The 18,033-nt window shown below is 42.0% G+C and overlaps 1 protein-coding gene across 3 annotated transcripts in view; it reads left to right on the top strand.

Moving 5' to 3' along the window:
• Positions 1-18,033, top strand: part of UBE3B (ubiquitin protein ligase E3B) — a 57,273-nt gene that overhangs the window by 13,489 nt on the left and 25,751 nt on the right. For all 3 annotated transcript variants that reach the window (XM_012469118.3, XM_064379872.1, XM_012469119.3), the window contains exons 11-17: positions 6,257-6,362; positions 6,677-6,797; positions 8,088-8,265; positions 9,812-9,975; positions 11,413-11,580; positions 15,418-15,589; positions 17,546-17,664. In XM_012469118.3, coding sequence (XP_012324541.2) covers positions 6,257-6,362; positions 6,677-6,797; positions 8,088-8,265; positions 9,812-9,975; positions 11,413-11,580; positions 15,418-15,589; positions 17,546-17,664 — 1,028 coding nt within the window. The remainder of the gene's footprint in view (positions 1-6,256; positions 6,363-6,676; positions 6,798-8,087; positions 8,266-9,811; positions 9,976-11,412; positions 11,581-15,417; positions 15,590-17,545; positions 17,665-18,033) is intronic.

Genomic DNA, 18,033 nt, shown 5'->3' with positions numbered 1-18,033 from the left:
TCTCTGGAAACTATTCAAAATGAATTGCTTTTATCTAAAAGAGGCCAAGATGCAGTCATTTTTCCTTTTGAGATTTTAATTGACAAAACAAAAAACCTGAGAGCCAGAGAAGGCCCAGCAAAGGACAGGATGAGAGGATTAAGGAAATAATGTGAACACAGATGTAAAATGTTAGAATTTGGAGAACCAGAGAAGAGATGATATTTGCCTTCACTTAGTTTGAAGATGTTAAGTACCTAAGAAGGTAAGTAATTCATTATGGAAATTACACCTGCAATTCTGAGAATTGCCAAATGTAAAAAGCTATGCTTATTCATAGATGCAGAACATGTTTAAACTGTTTGGGGGAACACCAAGTTGGGGAAATGTTAATAAAATTTTGATCCTGAAAGGAAGAGTGTTATGGCGGAACCAGTTTGGTGAAAGCTGCCTGCTCTGTCCTGTCTGTGGATCCACAGTACACCTTCATGTTGAGAGCTCTGAGAAGTCCTACTATGTTAGCAGGACCCCGTGGGCTTATTTAACGTATCTGAGCATGGAATACCTCTGTCTTGTTTTTTGGATGCTGTTGATATCCCATGAAATCATTTTCCATTGGAAACCTATTTGGAAAATGATGGTCTAGAACGTGGGTTGGCCAAATTTTCTAGAAAGGGCCAGAGAAATATTTTCAGCTCTATGGGCCATACAGCCTCTGACACAACCATTCTGTCATTGCATCTTGAAAGCAGCCATAGATTGTACTTACACAAATGAACATGACTCTCTTCCAATAAAACTTTATTTACAAAAATAGGCCATATTTATAAACATGGCCTAGTTTTATAACCACTAGCCACAGGGGGCTGTTTAAATGAAATTTTATTAAAGTTAAATAAAATGAAGAATTCACTTCCTCAGTTGCTTTAGCCACATTTCAAATGCTCAGCGGCCACATGTAACTAGTGGCAGTTGTGTTGGACAGCACAAATACAGAACATTTCCAGCATCACAGAAAGTTCTGTTGGACGAGGCTGATCTAGAGCAGGTGTGTCCGATGGAAATATAGTTAGAGCCACATTTAAAAGGTCAAAAGACGGCCAGGCGCGGTGGCTCACACCTGTAATCCCTTTCTAAGCACTTTGGGAGGCCAAGGCAGGTGGATCACCTGAGGTCAGGAGTTCGAGACCAACATGATGAAACCCCGTCTCTACTCAAAAAATACAAAAATTAGCCAGTCATGGTGGCAGATGCCTGTAATCCCAGTTACTCAGGAGGCAGAGGCAGGAGAATTGCTTGAACCCAGGAGGTAGAGGTTGCAGTGAACCAAGATCGTGCCATTGCACTCCAGCCTGGGTGACAGAGTGAGACTCCATCTCAAAACAAACAAACAAACAAACATTAAAAGAGGCCAGGTGCAGTGGCTCACACTTGTAGTCCTAGCACTTTGGGAGGCCAAGGTGGGCAGATCATTTTGAGCTCAGGAGTTTGAGACCAGCCTGGGCAACATGGCCAAACCTCATCTCTACAAAAAACACAAACATTAGCTAGGCACGATGGCATGTGCCTGTGGTTCCAGCTACTCAGGAGTCTGAGGTGGGAGGGTCACTGGAGCCAGGGAAGTCAAAGCTGCAGCCAGCTGTGATAGAGCTACTATACTCCAGCCTGGGTGACAGAATGATACCTGGTCTCAAAAAAAATAAGTCAAAATAAAAGGGAAATTCAGTTTAATGATAGATTTTTATTTAAACTAACATACCCAAAATGTTATTTTTGTATGTAATCAATATTTTTTAATTATTTTAATTAAACTTAAATAATGTGTTACCTTTTTCTCTTTATGCCAAGTCTTCAAAACTGGTATGTATTTAGAGCACGTCTGAATTCAAACCAGCCACATTTTTAAGTGCTCAGTAGCCACATGTAGCCAGTGGCTACTGTACTAGACCATGTGCCTCTAGAGGCTAGACCCTCACACAGAACAGGATGTAACCGGTTATGCTAGCATTAATTACAGAAGTAGAACTAATTATGTAATGGACAATTGTGCCTTTATTTCATACTTTTAGAGAGGTTATGTGAGTTGTATTTAATGAGCTCTAATGTCTAGGTATAAACAGGCTTTCCCAGAAGACTAAGATGCAGATTCACTGCAACTATCCCTTCCCAAGTCACCCTGTGGGGCAGCTCATTCCGGCAGCATTGCCCCCAGTCCTCTGGCAGACACAGTGAAGGTCAGCACACTGAGGCCTGAGCCCTCAAGCTCAGGAGCAGCTCTGCCTGTACCCCCTGCCCCCCGCCAACTTGAGAGAACAGAAGCTCTAGGAGCACCTCACCTTTCTTTCCTGTCCAGCATCCCTCCGCTGCCCTGCTGTGGTTGTAATTCACATGTGATTCACCAACATGGTCACATCCAGTCATTCCACCATACTTACATTCTCCTGTAAGAATATAACGAGCAGCCATCCTTGTAGTTTTTCTTCTCTGTGTATATTAGATTCCATTGAATCACTTGTTAAGGCCAGGCTACTCTAAAGCCTTTTTCCCAAATAGTACTTTTCCCCTCTAAATGTTTGTATATAATTGAACACAATCAGGATCTTTTAAAACAAGGTATCTGTGGTTTCATCATATAGGAATATAGTGAAAGTCTATAAAGTCATCAGTGGTGTGCCAAGATATCCGTGGCTTTGTCATACAGGAATATAGTGAAAGTCTATGAAATCGTCAGTAGTGTACCAAGCTAAAATTCATGGGCCACACATTGTTCTACAACTTTTAAACACATTAACTGCCTCCTCACCACATTCTCTTGTCTCCATTTTATTTATTTATGAGACAGGGTCTTGCTTTGCCATCAAGGGTGTGGTGCAGTGGCATGATCAGAGCTCACTGCAGCCTCAAACTCCTGGGCTCAAGCAGTCCTCTCACCTCAGCCTTCCATGTAGCTAGGACTACAGGCACATGCCCGACTAATTTTTTTATTTTTAAAATTTTTTTTAGAGACAGGGTCTCACTATATTGGCCAGGCTGATCTCAAACTCCTGGCCTCAAGCTATCCTCCTGCCTCAGCCTCTCAAAAAGTTCTGGGATTATAGGGGTGAGCCACCACACCTAGCTTATCTCCATTTTGTAGATGAGGAAGCTGAGGCCCAGAGAGGTTAAATTGTTTGCTCTCAGTCACACAGCAGGGAGTGGCCAGGCTAGAAACTAAACCCAGGCTATTTAACGCCAGAGCTCATACTCTTTACTTCTTATTCTTTGTACTTGTCCCACACGTTGGACACATTTTTGTATTCTAAGAACAGTCTGTATTTTTTGAGTAAATAGCACATGGGAACCTTCCCAAACTTGCCATTTTCCTCACACTACCGTAACGTTGATTATCTGGACCTCTAGTTTGCCCAGGCACCTAGTCATGTGCCCACTAGCCCTGGCTTCTGTTTTCCCCATAAGCCTGCCCAGCTCCCTGGTTGTACCGTGAGCTCTCTGTTAGCAGGGACTGTGCGTCAGTCACACCTCTTTTTCATCCTTCTCCCCACCCCACCCCACACCATGTCTAGTCCTGTTAAACACTCAACTAAGCAGTACACTTATAGACTTTGTCACCTAGGGGTACTTAAATGCAATAGCTAGAGGTGGGCTAAAGAAAGATTCTGATGACCTCATGCTGAAGAAATTGGTAATAAGAAATTGAGGGAGATATAGGAGTGTTTGCAGTGTGTGTGATTTTTTTGAGTCTGACCTCATGCAGACTCAAAAGATCATACCCCTCCAAACATTGAGGCAGCCCTGCAGTCCTATAATTCGTCCACTGGTACCTCACTCCCAGTCAGGCCGAGTTACTTAGGGATACGGCCCAGACTGGAATCCCTAGGTTTTTGTGAGAACCCCCAGAGTCAGCCCTTCGTGCCCTTATAAAGATGCAGTCCTTTCCTTGCAAATGCAACGTGACTGGTTGTCATTTCAGCAGCATTCTCTGTGGTTTGCTTTTCTTCTGTTTAGAGAATTATGTTGTTCTGTTTTAAACCTCTTTCTAACATGCAGAAAATAATATGGTTCCCTTCTAGTGTTCCCCACTCAGATCAGAGAGGGTAGTTCGGTTTGTCAGCCTCATCTAGACAAGTGGTAAACACAGATACTGATATTTTCAGCATTTCAGCCTTATAAAAAGTCCTTGTTCCAAAAATGGTACTGTTGAAAGTATATAATATGAATTCTGAGTGCCTGAATACCAGTAACACCTCTGCTCATTGCTATTATAGAGCACATTAGCTCGAACAAACCTTTTTCTCCCTCTGTAAGTTGTTTTCTTACCTTTTTTTCTACATGGCCTCTGAGTGATTTTTTTAAGATAACAACTTTATTGAAGTCTAATTCACATCTCATACACTTTGTTCAATTAAAGTATACCATTCGCGGGTGTTTAGTATGTTCACAGAGTTGTGCAACCATCACCACGATCTAATTCCATGATATTTGATCACCCTGAAAAGAAACCTAATACCCATTAGCAGTCACTACCTTTTCCCTCTCCCCAAAACCCCTGGCAACAGCTAATTTACTTTCTATCTCTGGATTTGCCTGTTTTGGACATCTCACATAAATAGGATCACATAATATGTGGTCTTTTGCTACTGGCTTTTTTCACTTTGCATAATATATTCAGGGTTCATTCATGTTGTAGCATGGATCAGTACTTCATGCATTTTTATGGCCAAGTAATATTCCATTATATGGATATACCACATTTGAGTTTTTTCTACTTTTTGGCTATTATAAATAGTGCTGCTGTGAACATTTATATACAAGTTTTTGTGTAGACATATGTTTTCATTTCTCTTGGGCATATTCCTAGGAGTAGACTTGCCTGGGTCATGTGGTAACTCCATCCTTAACCTTTTGAAGGATTGCCAAATTGTTTTCCAAAGTGCCTGCACTATTTTACATTCCCAGGGTGGTGTGTGAGGGTTTCAGTTTCTCCACATCCTTGCCAACCCTTGTTATCTGTCTTTTTTATTTAGCCATCCCAGTGGATGTACAGGGGTATCTCACTCTTGTTTTCATTTCCAGCTCCCTGGTAGCTAGTGATGTTGAACATCCTTTCATGTGCTTATCAGCCATTTGTATATCTTCTTTGGAGAAATGTATGTTTAGATCCTTTGTATACTTTTTAATTGTATGGTTCATCTTTTCTGAGAGTTGTGAGTTCTTTATATGCTCTAGACACAAGTCCCTTTTCGGATAAGTGATCTGCAGATGTTTCCTTCCATTTCGTGGGTTGTCTTTTGATTTTCTTGGTAGTGTCTTTTGAATCACAAAAGTTTTAAACCTTGCAGAAGCACAACTTGCCTATTTTTTTTCTTTTAACACTTGTGCTTTTAGTGTGATATCTAAGAAATCATTGTCTAACCTGAAGTCTCAAAACTTTACTCCTATGTTTTCTTCTAAGAATTTTATAGTTTTAGTTATAAAACTAGCGTTTAGGTCTGTGGCTCATTTCATTACTTTTTATATATGGTGTGGGTTGGGGTCATTATCTTATTTAATAGTATTTATCTTTTTTTTATTATGGAAGCAATACAGGCTTATTGTAGAAAACCTAGATAAAACAGAAAAACGAAAGAAAAAAATTTTTGATTGTACAAGCAGAGATAAATTATTAATCTGTTGCCTCAGTCTTTTAAAAATGTATTTATATTTGTGTTTATATTTTCAAACATTATACTCATATGTATATAATGTATATATACATATATAAATATATAAGTACATACATATGTATATAAGTACATGATGTGTATATATTGTATATCTATAGTGCATCTATACTTTTAAATAAGCTGCTTAACTGAAGTTTTATTGGTGAATTATCACAAAGTGAACACACCTGGGTAAGCACCACCAACTAGAGAAATTGATTATACCAGCACTCCAAAAACCCCTTTTTTCCCTCCCTCCCCATCACAAACTCTTTCCTCCTCCATGTATATAGTTTTTCATTCTGCCTTTTTTAAAAGTTCGTTATAGCATGAGCATTCTCTCATGTCAGTAAAATTTCAAAAATGATTTTTCGTAGCTGCACAGTATGGCATGAGCGACTGTTCCGTCACTGATGTACCCATTTCCCTAGTGTGTGTCCCCAGTTTCAGCCTTCAGTTTTTACAGAAATCCCATGAAGCATAATTTCTAGGATTTGAGCATGTTGGTGGGGTTGTTCTTTTGTTCTGGTTGCACGCGGAGACCTGTCTGAATGAGTGGATCTGTCTATGTCTAGCCCTGTGATTGCCGCACAATTCTCAGACAATCTGATTCGGCCGTTCCTCATCCACATCATGTCTGTGCCTGCTCTGGTGACTCATCTCAGCACAGTGACCCCTGAGGTAAGCAGGCTCTGTAAGTTCCCCCCGAAAACCCAGTTCTGTTTTTGCTTTTCTTCTTAGACATTAGAAAGTAAAATGGCTTCTCCGCTTATTTCCACACCTCCCTTTATATTGTTCTTCAGGACCAGTGGCCACGATAGACACACTTATGTTAGCATCCCAAAGAAGCGGGTTCTCGTCTGTGTCCATTTTATTCTTGGTGTTTGCTAGCACATTCCGCATAAGCAGGGGCGATCTGCAAGTGATCAAGTTCACTCTCTAGCAGGAAACTGTTCCTGGCAGTTTCTGGTTTAACGGTCTGCCATTGTTTGCAGCGCCTCACTGTTTTAGAATCCCATGACATGCTTCGTAAATTCATCATATTTTTAAGAGATGAAGATCGATGCCGTGATGTATGTGAAAGTTTAGAAGGATGCCATACGCTTTGTCTAATGGGTGAGTATCTGTGGCTGGACTTTAATTGTGTCCTGGCCATCAAGGAAAGCACACGTGTTTTGCCTGTCACTGTTCTAGAGATTTAGTTGCTTTTTGTAACAATTGGAAGTGCTTACAATAAAAAACACATATTTAGGTAGACATTTAAAATAGACGTGTCAATGAAAATCACATGGAAAATATACCAGCCTGGCAAGCTAGTTAAGAGACTATTAATGAACATTAGATGTCAGTTTTTAGCTTCCTGGCAGTCAAGGAGAAAGTGAAAATGGGTGAGTTGCCTGGATAATTCTCATCTCAAGGGGAAGAGAGGGAGTAGTTAGGTGGGACTTATATCAGAGTAGCACCTGTTTTACAGTGTTTTCATTATAGATGGAAGAAAGGGTTTGTGAATAGAAGCATTTGAAAACAGCAGAGGCACAGAATTCTCCTTGTCAAATTTTAGATAGAAAAGATTTTTTTTTTTTTTGAAGGCAGGGTCTCACTCTGTCACCCAGGCTGGACTGCTGTGGCATCGTCATGGCTCACTGCATCTTCAGCCTCCTAGGCTTGGGTGATTGTCCTACCTCAGCCTCCTGAGTAGCTGGGACTACAAGCACACGCTACCATGGCCAACTAATTTTTGTATTTTTAGTGGAGACAGGATTTCACCACATTGTCCAGACTGGTCTCGGACTCCTGGGCTCAAGCAATCCACACACCTTAGCCTCTCAAAATGCGGGATTATAGGTGTGAAAAAAAAAGGTCTCTGGGGCTTAATTTCATGAGGAGTTTGTGGTACGAGCCTTCACATGAGTGATATTAGATAACTGGTAAACACTGAATAACAGTGATTTCCTAGGACATTCAGATATTCTTCAAAGGTCATTTCTTATGTTGACCTTTGATTTTTTAAGCATTAATATAATATTAACATGTAATACTAACTACCTCTTAATCACTTACCTCTGTATGCCTGTGTACCTGACATTTTACCTGCTACTTCATCCTCATATGGAGAGTGGGAATCATCATTCCAGTCTTCCAAATGAAGAAACACATTTGAGACGTGGGTTATGGCCACGGTGCACCTTGTCTGTGGCAGAGCCGGGATTTGAAGTCAGCTCGACCTGTTTCTTACCTTTGCACCACACAGCAGCCTCTGGCACTGACAGGTGCCCCTTATGTGGAAATTTCTTCCTGCACATGGGATGTGGCTACCTGAGCCACAGGCAGGGAGCAGGGCCAGGAGGCACCAAAGTGTCAAAGTGTCTGTCTGGGCCCATCACACTCAGCCTTCTCTCCCTGTAGGCAACCTCCTACAGTTGGGCTCCCTCAGCCCCAGAGTGTTAGAGGAGGAGACGGATGGGTTCGTGAGTTTGCTTACCCAGATGCTGTGCTACTGTCAGAAGTATGTGTCCCAGAAGAAGTCCAACCTGACCCACTGGCATCCTGTCCTTGGCTGGTTCTCTCAATCTGTGGATTATGGGTGAGTCCCAGATGCAAATCACTGTCTTTTCTGCCTCTCTCCCACCATCTTTTTCTTCCAGTTTGTGGTGCTTTGTTTCTTATTACAAAAGTATAGTATGTATTCGTTATATATTAATAAAGTGTGAGTAAGAATAAAAGCGGATAAAAACTAGCGCATGATCCTATAAACCAAAGAAAACTTGAGTGAACATCCTTTCAGTCTTCCCATCTAGAAATGCTGCTCATTTTTTGCAAAATTGAAATAATATTGTTTTGTATTTTGTTTCTTCCATTCAGTTATGAACCTTATCTATGAATGTTTTTTCTTCTTCACTATCACTTTTATTGCTTGAGTAGACCACCATATTTTGGACATGCTAAAACAAGACAAATGATTTAAAGGGAATAGAAATCACCCAAAATCCTTTTCAAGAGGTGGAATATAAATTTTAAAAAGTTTAAGAACTTAAAAACATGAGATACACTTGACTAGAAGAAGAGATATCAAGTAAGGCACAGCTTCACTAATTTGAAACATCTGCCTGAGCTGAGATAAAGTGGTTTTCAGACAGGAAATAGCTCTGCTGCCCAGCTGTTTTCTTGTTCACAAATCTGCCTAAGGCTTGGTTTCCCTGGCAGTTACCCTTGCAGCAGAAAACTAAAGGCCAAGAAAGGAAATGCCCAAATTTGCCCTTTTTTTTGTACCTGAGTGACATCCCTGGGTCCTGTCTAGTTAAAAAGACTCATTGCTAGGGAACAGCCTGCCCCAGCACGGCACCTCAGCCTGAAGAGGATGGGGCGGAGGGGCTGAGAGTCGGGAGGCTGTGGGAGATGAGTGAGGCGGAGCAGCACCTTCACGGACAGCCTGCTTTCCTCTCCACTTCCTCTTCTTGGAGGGACTTGGATGACTTGCTTTACCTCGCTTTCCTCGTCTGAAATGTGGGGATAATTTTCAAAGTCCCTTTGATAGGCTCTTCTGGAAGGATTGAATCAGATAATGCATGTAAAGCACCTACCAGTAGGCCTGGCCGTGCTCAGGAGTGGTGACTATTAACAATATGGTGATGAGTGTGGCAGCCAGTAGGGGTGTCACCTCACCTTCTTGAGCAGGAAGGTGACAGCAGATTCCAGGAATTTGAGGGGTGCTGAGGCAGTGTGGAGTCCGGCAAGGAAGCCCTGGAAGGCAAGGAAACACTGAGGAGGCTGCTGCGTCGTCTGGATTTGGCCCCCCACCACTTGCAGGCCAGCTGTGAGTGGGGAGGCAGCGCAGCAGGTACAAGGTTGTTTTTGTCAACTGGGTGGTAGCAAGTGTCTTCAAGAAGAGTGTGACTCATGGAGCCTGGGGACCTGGGGAAAGCAGACAAGATGAAGAGTTGGTGCCCTCAACAAACCAGACCCTCAGCAATGATTTGTTAGTTCCACTTTTTATTTTTGTAATCTTTGCCGTGTTGAGTGCCAGGTCCTAATTACAGCTCCCAGCGGAAGGCTGTTAGGAGCTGTGTGGGCTGGCCCTGGCCCTGCATCAGATGGAACTGACAGGCCCGGTCTCCTCTGCTCTCTCATAGCCTTAACGAGTCAATGCACTTGATCACCAAACAGCTGCAGTTCCTGTGGGGGGTGCCTCTGATCCGGATCTTCTTCTGTGACATCCTGAGCAAGAAGCTGCTGGAGAGTCAGGAGCCGGCCCACACGCAGCCAGCATCCCCCCAGAATGTGCTCCCAGTGAAGAGTGAGTGGCAGGAGCAGGCCTGACCCTGTAGCTCTGCTTGACTGAAGTACAGCTCCTAATTCTTCCTGTGTGGATGTCCTCTCTGTTTGTGGGATGCTCTAACTTTGTTTTTGTTGTTGTAGTTCTTATTGTTAGAGACAGGATCTCACTTTTTCGCCCAGGCTATAGTGCAGTGGCAGGATCATAGCTCATTACAGCCTCCAGTTCCTAGGCTCAGGTGATCCTCCTGCATCAGCCTCCCAAGTATAATAGCTGGGACTACAGCTATTATAGGCGGGCACTGCCATGCCTGGCTAATTTTTTTTCTTTTTAATTTTTGTAGAGATGGCCTTACCATGTTGCCCAAATTTATCTCAAATTCTTGACCTCAAGTGATCCTCCTTCCTCAGCCTCCCAGAGTGCTGGCTTGACATACATGAGCAGCCACACCTGGCCTCTAGCTTGTTCCAAAACAATTTTGAGGCTTCTTAGGTTACTAAGTTCATATATGGCAAAACAGAAGATCCATAGGAATAGAAAACGAGGACTGGGTATGTAGAAATAGATGAACAAAATCAAGATTGGGTCATAAAAGCATATCCACACATATATGTTCCATTAGGGCCACTGTGGCTCCCTGTGAACTTTCAGAAACCAACATGAAAAGGAATCTGTAGATGCTTTCTTCTAATTCTTAGAAGTAGAGCTTTTCTGAGTTCTTGAGAAAATAAATCTCCCATGTGGATTCCTTGTAAAGGAGCCACTCACTGAACCACAGGCAGGGGTAACCCTTTAGTGGCTTTCCTATTGCAGGGTTAGTAATGGGTTCTGTGGGAAGGTTCTTATTGCACACTGATAAAAAGTAGGGAAACACCACTAACACATAATTTGACAGTATTATCTGCCTGTGGCAGGTTCTTAGGTTCAGGATGTCTGTTCTGCTACTCAGTGTCTCGTAGCTAGCAGTGAGCATGGGCTCAGCAAATGTAACTCCAGCAGGATATCAGTGTGAAGGTTGAAAACAGGTGGAATATCATTCAAAACCTGGTGTCACAACAAGAGGTTATCACGCTTTACTTCCCTCTAAAGGCATGGAAAATGGAGATGCAGCCAGGGTCCCTGCCTTTGCCCCTCTTCCTCTAACACAGTCCTCTGAATTTTTACCTTTGTGGGTTTTGAAATTTGGTGATTTTTTTGTAAAAATCCCATGTAAGATTTGAATATGCCTGGCTTATTCTGAGAAATTTTTGGATATTCTGAAGAGATCTTTAGGTTGTACCTAAAAACCTATTGTTAATGTTTTTCTAAATTATCCCAAAGAAATGAATTGAATGAGTTGCCCCACTGTCTGGCCCTGGCTGTACATTTAGAACTGTATTGAAATGCTCTTCCTTTTCCATGGTGGGATTTGGCAGATGGCTGAGCTTCTGCTCACATTTTTTCTTTTCTCCGTGCCAGGTCTCCTAAAGCGTGCTTTTCAAAAGTCTGCATCAGTCCGGAATATTCTCAGGCCTGTCGGGGGTAAACGGGTCGATTCTGCAGAAGTCCAGAAGGTTTGCAACATCTGTGTCCTCTACCAGACTTCGCTGACAACTCTCACACAGATCCGACTACAGATACTCACAGGTTCGCGGTCCCCCAGGCATCTTCTTCACCTCTCACATTTGGCAGGCAGTTTGTCTTAACAAAAGTCGATGTTTTTTTCTGTCTTCTTTGACTCAGAAAATAGATTCTGAAGGAGGGTGTTTTTGAGCTGTTCCTCTTAGAGGTTGGTACACCTCAGTTAAATTGCTCATACTAACCTCAATCATAGCACTTCCATTTCATTCCTGTTTTGTGACTCTTACTTTAATTATGAAGTACAATTTACTTTTAAAAAGTTTTTCCATGCCCAGAGCTATTTGTTTAAAAAAAAAAAAATTATGTTTTCTGAGTAAAGAAACAAAAAAGATAGGGTTGCCGAAAAAAAGAAAACCACTTCTAATTCCACAGTCCAAACTGTGCCTGAGCGGACTGCACATATAAAATATATTTAAATCAAAATATATAGCACTATGCTTCCCCTTTCCAATAATCATTTTACCATGTCACAAGTATCTCATTTTTATTGGCTGCATAGTATCTCATCACATGGATATGCCCAACATTTTCCTTTTTAGCTTAACATGGAGGAGAGTCCCCTCTGTGTTATAACATGGTCATAACAACAATTGTTGTTATGAATTGGTCTTACAAGTACAAAAGGCCTTTGTAAACTGTGAAAGCCTTTTATTACATGAAGGATTAAGAACTTCTCTGCTGCATTTTACGTTTTTTAAAATCATAAATCACTGCTTCTCTTTCACACTTGTTTATCTGTTCTTCAGATGTTTATAGAGCACCCCTGTGTGCCAGGCATTGAGAATACAGAGGTCAGCAAGACAGCCAAGTTCTTCGTTCTCGAGGAGATTATATTCTAGAGTGGGGAGACCAAAAATAAGCAAGTGAAAAGGAGGTTTCATATAGTGACAGGCACTGTGAAAATGAAAATGCTGAGACACGATGTTGGCTTGGGCTACAGCAAGATTTCTCAGCCTCAGCATTATGGACGTCTTGGGCTGGCCCATTCTTTGTCATGAGGGACTGTTTTGTGTGTTTGGGGTGTTTAGCAGCCCTGGTCCCTACTCATAGTTGCCAATAGTACCTTCCCACTAAGCTGTGACAGCCAAACATTTCTTCAAATTTGGCATTCAGCTAAATGCCCCCTGGGAGGCAAAATCATTCCTGGTTGAAAGCCACTGGCCTAGTTTAGTAGCAATGGAGATTAAGGCAGGAGGATTTAGATTTGTTTTCGAGGTAGAAGCTATGGTTCTTACTGGTAGGTTGGATTTGAGAGCATGAGGACTAAAGATTTTAAAGAAGATACAAGCTTGTTGGCCCAACCACCTGTGTGGATGGTAGTGCCGTTCACTGAGCTGAGGAAGTTGCGGAGTCTGTTGTGTTGTGGCAGTGACAAGGGAAAGGGGCCTGCTGGACATGCTGGCAGAGGTGACACTCTGGGAGCCATCAGCTGAGGGCTGGAGTGTAAAGCCATGGGCTTAACAGCCGTGGGCAGATTTCCCAAAGATGAGCAGGGGGAGGAGAGACTATACCTGGGGCAAGACCATACCTGGGGCACCCCAGCACCTGAGGGTTTGGGCAGCATCTTGAGTGAGAGGATTTTGAGGTTATGGTTTGTGTCCAGCTTTTTAAATGAGCTCACGTTGAAGCTTATTTTCCCAAGTGAGAGAATCCAAATATAGATTTTTTAGTCAACTTGAAAATACACACTTTAAGGATGAAGATAAGCTAGTCTAAAGTATATATTTGATATTCAGTCTATTTGTTTAGTGGGGATGAAGATAAGCTAGTCTAAAGTATATATTTGATATTCAGTCTATTTGTTTAGTACTATGCATCTTAAATTAGATTATAGGAAATAACACTTGTTTTTAAAATACTGCTGTTTTTCTACTCACTACTTAGGAAGTGTCTGTTCGTGCCCCTCACACACATCTGACAGCCCTGGCACCGCTGCTGGTCTGTCTGCTGTTGCTCTGTCTCGCCCAGCGTCTCCATCTCTGTCTCAGTTGCTTGATGTGCAGCCCCTGTTGAATCAGCGTGATGCTATGAGCATTCTAGTCTACGCTGCATGAATCCTTTGCACAGAACTCGAGGACATTTGCTTTTCTTCTTTGTCCTATAGGACTATGTTTGTGATCTCCACAGTGTAACTATTTCCTCTGTTTCTTTTTTAACCTGTTTTTGAATTGTGAGATTTTCACATTCTTGGGTGTGTTTGATATAACATGGGCAGTTGAAAGACTAGTCATAAGGAGGCACCTATGTCATCACCAACAGATCAAGAAAGTCTTGCTTCTTAAAGGCTTCTTTATAACCATATCCTCCTACCCTTGAAAATGTGAGGTCTAACCTCGAGCCATAATCACTAAATGGATACAATTCTTGGCTTCCTTTAGAATTCCTTCAGTTCACCCTCTAAGCATCCTTCAGTAGCACTGATGGAATTCCCCAACTCCCACCCCTGGCTAATATACCTTCCCCAAACAGTTCTTTATTCAAAACTAAATAATTCAGAGAGTGCCCTATAGGATGAGAGGTATTATAAGGGCTCAAATACAAGGTGACTTTGCTTTTCTGAGGAACACACCTTACTGTGTATTCAGTGACAAATGGCATTTCAGATCCAGCCTTTCTAAGTCAGTAGCTGCATTATTGTACGTTAACTCTACCAGTGATGCGGCCTGTGTGTCTGAGGTCTTGTAACCATAAGGAGCAAACTTAGAATGCCCTCTGTGTCCCCTTTTGCTTCCTCAGGGTTCCATTGTTTTGTGTATTTGAGAGCATCCTACCACAGTCATTCACTGCATTTTCACTTTCAGCATAAGTAGAATAATAGAGGTAGATGGGGGGAAGCATTGCCAAAGGTGGTGAACCTGCAAGATGGTTTAAGGCGGGGGTCAGCGGACTACCGTGTGGGGGCCAGATCCAGCCCACTACTTGCTTTTGTTAGAACAGAGCTGAATCTGTTTCTTTACACATTGTCTGTGGCCACTTTTGTGCTGTAGTGGTAGCACTGAGTAGTTGTAACAGTGTTAAACTAAATTTGGCCTGAGGATGCCTCCATATTTGAGTCCTTAGGTAAGGAACTGCAGGCCAACTTAGTATGTAAACTGACTAGAAGTCTGACTTAGGAGATTTCAGTATTTTTGTGACAAATAGCTGCCAATCACAGCAGCCAAGCTTCAGTCAATCACAGGCAGCTGTCTAGTCAGACCATTTTCAAATAAGGCAAAGCCGAGATATAACCAGTCAAGCTGTCTCTGTACCTCACTTTGGTTTTGGCCCTAAGTGTTGCCTGCCCAGAATATGGACTGGAGCTGTCTGAACCTCTTCTGGTTCTGAGGGCTGCCTGATTGATTGTTTTTTGCTGAAACTCAGCTAGATTTAATTTAACAGCAGAGACTTTCTGGCGCACAGTGCCTAAAATTATTTACTCTTCGACTGTTTTCCGAAACAAATCGCTGATCCCTGATTTAAAGCATAAATGCTAAGTCAGACCTGAGTTACATTCCTGGCTCTGACACATAGGCTGTGTGATTTGGGGCCAATTATTAACCTCTCTGCTTCAGTTTCCTCCTGTATAAGATGGGGACAATATGGGGCTCCAGAAAGTGGAAAGCAAACAGTACATACAGAGGGCTTAGAATGGTGCCTGGCACATAGTCAGCACCCACTAACTACTGGCTCTTTTCATTGTTACTCTTGTGGTGATAATGCTTTTCTCAGTAATCCCACCTTCTTCTCACACACATTACATGTTCATGAATAGGTTTAAGTGTTTTGTTTTCCTACTGGATAGGAGAAATAACAGACCAGGTGGAGTCCCAACCTGAAGCTTGGGTTTCTCTGTCTTTTTTCCAGGTCTCACTTACCTTGATGACCTGCTGCCCAAACTGTGGGCATTTATCTGTGAGCTCGGGCCCCACGGAGGGTTAAAGCTCTTCTTGGAATGCCTGAACAATGACACTGAAGAGTCCAAGCAACTCTTGTCCATGCTGATGCTGTTCTGTGACTGTTCGCGGCACCTCATCACGTAGGTTGACTGCTGTGGGACTGAATTCCTTTCCTAGAATGTGGAGAGACCAAATACAGTGTCAGTGAGGAAGTCATTGCTAATGTGATTACTGCAAACATTTGGACCTGTGTGGGAGGGCATCGTAAGAACTAGGCATTTACCAAGTAAGTAGCGTGCAGTAAACATTCAGCAGTTTTTAGGGTGGGGCCCTGGGAGGTAAAAGTTCCCGTCCTTTTAGGGAAGCTGGTCAGTACCCCCAGGTGTGGCTTGGGGTTCTCCCGGAGATGGGTTTAGATCATGGCTCAGCCATTTATTCACTGTGCTGGCTAGATTCCTGGAAAATTCAATTTCAGAGAGCCAGAGCGTACAGATCCTTGCCGAGCAGGTATTGAGAAACTGTGAGCAAGGGATCAAATATCCAACCTCTCTGAGACTCAGTTGACACATCTGTAAATGGGAATAACAATAGCACATACCTTTTAGGCACATGGTAGGGATTGAAAGAAATAATTAATTCAAAGTACTTAGCACAGTCCCTCGCACATAGGATGAGTTCAGTGCTTGTTGGCTCTTATTATTACCAAGCCAACCCTGAGCAAGTTTCTTAACCTCTTTGAGTCTGTTTCCTTATTAGAATAGAGACTATTCCAATCCAATAGAGGGTAAGTGAGAAAGAAAAGAGCATCAAATACTTAGTGCAGTGCCTGGCACAGAGTGGGAAATTAACAAACGCTAGTCCCATTTAGTTCCTTTGTTTTTTAAGCTTGTGCGTCTCCTTGTATGTTTGGTATTCTTTTCATTCCACCTTTTCCCAAAAGGTTGGTGAAGGATTATAGGATAGAATGGACCTCAGGTAATTATGTTCAGGCTGGAAGACATTATCAGGAGAGGATCAGGGACAGGTAGGTGGCAGGTTAGGTGAGCATCATGGAGGAACTCACTGAGCAGTTGGAGGCAAGAGCAGGGGTCTAGCTGCAGGTAAAATCTTCCTTAATCGCTGGGTAACGGGTAAGCCAAGAGTTAATCTTATTCTAGCGTATGGAACAGCATTAGGAAATGTTCAGATAGAGCTATGTCTTAAATGATTCATTTATTCATATATTCTTTCAAACATTTACTCATTTACTCACAAATGCTTACCAAGTACCTGCTGAGTGTAACTAGTATCTGTCTTAGATATGGAATAAGATTCTTAAATGGTTGATTTATTCATATAGTCTTTCAAACATTTATTCATTTACTCAAGAATGCTCACCAAGTACCTACTGAGTGTCACTAGTATCTGTCTTAGATATGGAATAAGATTTGACAGCTTTCCTCAGTAAACACCAACTCTCAGTCAAGGTTCCCTGATAGTCAGGCATGAATTCAGGTGTGAATTAAGAAAGTGGCACAGTCAGATCCTTATGAATAAGAAACATAAAGAGTACAGATTTTTTCTTAATTGTATTTTTAAATTTTTTACTATGGTCAATTTCACATTAATGGAAAGTAGAAACAATAATATAATGAACCCTCATGTGCCCATTGTCAGCTTCAACAGTACCAACTCACAGCCAATTTTGCTTCATCCAGACGTCCACCTGCTCTTCTCTCCCACATTATTTTGAAGCAAATCCTAGATGTCATATCATTTTCTCTTTATTTTCTTTTACTTTAAGTTCTGGGATACATGTGCTGAACTTGCGTAGGTATACATGTGCCATGGTAGTTTGCTGCATCTGTCACCTGGTCATCTAGGTTTTAAGCTCCACATGCATTAGGTATTTGTCCTAAGGCTCTCTCTCCCATTTCCCCCCACCCCCCGATGATATTGTATCATTTTTTCTGTAGATTTTACAGTAAGTATCTCTAAAAGATAAAGCTTATTTCTCACCCTTGTTTATTTTGTCTATTAAGCAATACAGATCTCTTTTTTTTCCTCTTCCCCTTTTTTCCAGTGTGGAATTCTGAGTAATATTCTCTCTGATTTAGGATCCTTGATGACATTGAAGTTTATGAAGAACAGATTTCATTCAAACTGGAAGAGCTGGTCACTATCTCCTCTTTTCTGAATTCCTTTGTGTTTAAGATGATCTGGGATGGAATTGTAGGTAAGGTAAAAGGTGTCTGCTGTTGTTTAGTCGATGCTACACCCAGGGAGGCTGAAGAGTCTATAGCATCAACTGATTCTTAGTTCTATTGTCTACCCAAGTTAATAGAAGGTGCACATTTCTTCCCATAATTGGAAGTTTTCTTTCTTCACTCTCTGTCTGTGACCTCTTAAGATAGTGGTATGGTTATAGAAGTCTTGCTCTCCCAGGCTTCCTTCAGGATTTGCATGTAGGTGTCGAGGATTATTAATGATGATTAATTTTGCCCTGAATCCCCTGTTGATTCTTCCAGTTGATTTCCGTGAAGATAAAACATGTGCCAGTTCACACTTGAGATGAGAGTCCACCTCCTGAAATGTCTCCAATTGT

This window comes from Aotus nancymaae, unplaced genomic scaffold (assembly GCF_030222135.1).
Source record: "Aotus nancymaae isolate 86718 unplaced genomic scaffold, 86718_ANA_hifiasm-v0.15.2.pri h1tg000021l, whole genome shotgun sequence".
Lineage (NCBI taxonomy): Eukaryota > Metazoa > Chordata > Mammalia > Primates > Aotidae > Aotus > Aotus nancymaae.
Note: the sequence above shows the minus strand (reverse complement) of the source record. Positions and strands in the feature narration are given on the sequence as shown.